This window comes from Saccostrea cucullata, unplaced genomic scaffold, assembly GCF_032062105.1.
Source record: "Saccostrea cucullata isolate Sc308-1 unplaced genomic scaffold, CSIRO_AGI_Scuc_v1 ctg5672, whole genome shotgun sequence".
NCBI classification, from domain to species: Eukaryota; Metazoa; Mollusca; class Bivalvia; order Ostreida; family Ostreidae; genus Saccostrea; species Saccostrea cuccullata.
This window is the reverse complement of record NW_026929214.1, coordinates 30,999-35,350: the sequence shown is the minus strand read 5'-3', so window position 1 is coordinate 35,350 and position 4,352 is coordinate 30,999. Positions and strand designations below refer to the sequence as shown.

Below are 4,352 nucleotides of genomic sequence, written 5' to 3'. Positions count from 1 at the left end.
TTTTTGCACTACAAAGGACTTTGTCGGGTCATCTAAGCCTTTACTTTTACAACTAAAACTGATTGCTGTCATATATGACTTAGCTGTCGAGTGTTTGTAACCCCTTAATGAGAGTTGTGCAATAAACATATGTATGTGTATATATGGTGGCGGCCAAGTGTTGACCAATCCTTGTTCTTTACGAAAATTTTCAAAAGTTTGAATCCCCACTGAATAAGTTTGCCAAGTATTCGCCGACATAGATGTATTGAACAAACGCTCTACTTCATCTGAGAGAGTAATCTCTGGAATTGCTCCGGTATGGTCTGCGGCTCCGGGTCTGCTGCTGGTGCCAGACGCCTGAAAATCTCCCACTTTTTGCGGGATATTCAATCAGCAATACAATTACTTTTTCCTGGAATGTGATTAGCTTTGAATTGTATATTAAACTTTAACAATGCTAACATTAGTGGCCTGACTAATGACATAATTCTCTCCGACTGTGATGATTGCTTATTCAATATGTGAACTAAAGCTATATTGTCTATGAAAAAGTTAATTTTTTTTATTTTGCAATCTTTTCCCCCATACAAGCACTGATAAAACGATGGGTATCAACTCCAAAAATGTAATATCCCTCAACATTGCTGAATTAGCCCATACTGCAGGCCACTGAAAAAATATCCACTGCCTCTTAAAATAGCACCCACAGCCTAACTCTACTGACCCTGCACTGTCTGTAAAAAGTTCCAGTGCATCTGAAGAACTCCATTGACTATCTGGAAAATAAACCACCCCATTAAAGTCTTTTAAAAATTCAAGCCACGTTTTCAAATCCTCCCGCATTGGTCTAGTTATTCTTAAGTGTAGATATGGATTGTCTAGTCCGCACATTGCGTTGTAAAAACGCCTGTTAAATGCCCTACTCCCCGGTATTGCCTTACTAAAAAAATTCAATTTGCCCACCAAGGTTTGTAGTTCAGACAGTTTAATTTTTTCTTTGCCTATCCAAAATTGAAGGAGCTGAGTAAGTTCCATAACTTTTTCATGGGGGATTCTAACTTGCATTTCAATAGTGTCAATAAGCAGGCCCAGGAATACCAAGCAAGTGGTAGGTGCCACAGTCTTATCCCTATTTAGGGGAACCCCAATATCAACACAAACCTCCAGGAAAGTTTGCATAAGTCTTTTACAATCTTCGGTGTTGGCCCTACCAATAAAAATGAAATCATCCAAATAATTGTGAAGTGTTTCCATCCCAGTTTTATCCCTCACTACCCATTCTAAGAATGTTGAAAATGTTTCAAAAATTTTGCATGAAATGGCACATCCAAAAGGTTAACATTTGTCGAAAAAATATTTCCTATTAATATACATTCCGAGTAATTCGAAATCGCCTGGATAGACCCTAAGAAGCCGAAAGCACTTTTAACATCACATTTTGCAATGACTGCCCCCTTTCCCATTTTACTTATTGTTTGTACCACTGTGTCAAAGGATGTATACTTGACGGCAGTGTATGCTGGATCGATATTATGATTGATGCTGATTGACGGTGGGTGTGAAAGATGCATTATCATTCGCCAACCGCTATCAGCTTTCGGAACCACTCCTACTGGGGATACGTGCAAATTGTGTATTGGTTGATTTTCATATGGACCTGCCACCCGCCCCTCCTTAACTTCATTATCTATTTTTTTCCTGTAAAATATCGGCATGCTGAATTGCAGATACCAAGTTTTTGCTAAATACTGAACTGCGTGGGCCCGCATATTGTAACTTGAAACCTTTGATCAGACCCTCCCTTAAAAAATTGGCCGCCGACATATCAGGGTATTTATCCAAATATTTGTGGACTGAATTAATTCTTATTGGGGAAACGCCCAGGTCCCAAATGTCTTGCTTGTGGCCCTGTTTGCCTTCTAGCATAGAACTGGTATGGAGTTTGAAACTGGGGTTGCTGACCTGCTGAAGTGTTTGACCGAAATGTGCGATTGATATTTGGTACATTTGGAGCCGGAGTTGCTTGTGCATTTACGCAAAGTAATGCGGGGTGCATCTCACTGCACTTCGTACAGCGATGTGCATACGTGCACTGTAATCTGGTACATTTGCCCTTGTAATTGTAATCAAAGCATTTGTAATACGTGGATGTCCTTTGGCTATTGACTGCTACAGAAAGTGACATGTAAACCAGCCACAATTCGTTATCTATTACCCCCCAATTACCATTTGGATTTAATGCCATGCGTAACCTAAACTGCTCGTCGTATGTAACCCAACCCTGTGATTTCTCAGCCCCTAATCTGACATCATGCAAGTACTTGAGCAATTGCTGTGTTTTACTAGGGTGCGCTGCGAGAAAAATACTAGAAAAAATCAAAAAGGCATCTGTCCACTTTTCAATTGAAGTGATTTTGTTAGCGTTCTTTGGTTGAGCAATTATATGACCCTGCGCGTTCATAGTTAATGCTGATAGCTGAAATTTACTAGGGTCCCTAACCAGTAAATTAGCAAAATTAACATACTCCCCGTTAGCTATCTTTTGTTTGGTTGAGTTATCGACATGATATCCTAATGAAAATTGTGTTGAATTTGTCATAGAAGGTTGAACTGAGCTTGACAACACTGTTTGCATGCCAATACCACTCTCAACAGTACCTTGTGAACTGCTAGTTCCCGCTCCTGAAGTACTGGCATTCATTTCCGGTACCATGACTGCCTGTGGTTGTGTTACAGCGTTGTTGGGTAAGGCTGTTTGGGATGTTGCGGAAAGACTAAGCTGGGGAAGTTCAACCACCTGTGATGTTACGGATGCACTAGCTGCTGGGGGTGTTTGTACCGTTGATGCTAATGCCGAGGTTGGAACTTGCTCAGGTTGAACTGTGGGCTGCGGCGCTGCAACCCGTGCCCTCTTTGCACTCCTCCGTGTCGATATGACTGACTTGAATTTCGCTTTAGGCATTTTGCTCAAATAAAATAAAACTAAACTATTGTAACTTGTCACATACAATGCAAAAAAATATTGCAGAAAATTTCAAACCACGTGGTGTGCATAAATTGATCAAAAATCGACGCTTAAAATAACCATCGATGGTAAATTTGCTTCAAAACACAATAGAATTATCTTATACTTTCAGAAAAAATTTCTTAAACTCCTTAAAATTACCAAATTCAAATAATATCAAGAGCGATTTTTTCTACAGCAAATTTGTGAACTTACAATTTTCTTGAATCTTCTAGAAAGGAAGTTCAATTACGTAATATTAAACTTTACTCAAATGGACTATGAATATCCGGAAAGAATGAGTTCTATGATTCTACGTGGACCCAATTTCTCCGGAATGATCAAATTGATAGGGTCACTTCAATAAACTCACATATCCGAGACAAGCTCGTATATGTGGTGATATCATTATGTACTTGTATCCGGTGTTAACTTTTTCACTTGGAAAATCGAAAGATTTGACCCCACGCTTATGTTTTTTTTTTCAGAAAAGGTGAGCTTTATTGTTCATTATAGCTGCTGAATGTGTTCATTGTTATTCACAGACAGGAGTAGTTTCTTGAATCGTACATTATTTTTTTTGCTGAATTGTTTTTTATTATTGATGGAAGACTGTGCTGCACAGCCGAGGAAGGGGTTCAATATATTTTTAACATACATGCAATCTAGAATCGTAAATATTAGACATGTAAGAGGGCATCATGATGAGAAAATACCATCGTGTAGTATTGTATCACTGTGAAATGCCAATTTGTACTTGTTGTAGTCATGAAAGTAAAATTCCTGAGAACTTGCAGATTTTTTGACTAATCTATGAAACTCGATCAGAAAGTGACTTGATAATTTTCAGAATGCCTCACATTATTCAAGTTGAAGTATTTTATTAAGTTTCATACCATATTACATTGTGATTTTAAAGCATATATGTCTGTAACGTAAAGCGGTCACCCATCCAAGGGTTAAACAGTTTCGCCGTTGCTTAACTTGCCTGAAATAGAGGGAGACTCTACCACATCACCAGAAAAGCTATAGCTCTCTAGTGAGGCAGTATAAGTTCCTTATATACTGTCCGCTACATGTCTAACATGAACAAAATCTCAGAAATCACTTTTAAATCATAAACATGATTTTCTTGATATCCACAGAACAGTATTTACCTGTATATAAATTCTGCAGTATGATAGACTGGAGCTTGATGAAATGGACAATTGGCCATTTTCAATTTCTTAAGTTGCATGTATTGATTCATTATAAGTAATATACTAGTATTTGGTAGTTGCCCTTTAGAGAACCTCAACTTTTTATTCATGTGGATACATAACCAACATTGTCTCATTCGAGGGACCGGTCTCTATGTACTACATTA

General features: G+C 38.3%; 1 protein-coding gene across 1 annotated transcript; it reads right to left on the bottom strand.

Annotated features, from left to right (window-relative positions):
* Positions 1-1,406: 1,406 nt before the first annotated feature.
* Positions 1,407-2,944, bottom strand: LOC134280106 (uncharacterized). The gene has a single exon (XM_062762533.1). The coding sequence runs from the start codon at positions 2,942-2,944 to the stop codon at positions 1,841-1,843; it is 1,104 nt and encodes a 367-aa protein (XP_062618517.1). The 3' UTR covers positions 1,407-1,840.
* Positions 2,945-4,352: the final 1,408 nt, after the last annotated feature.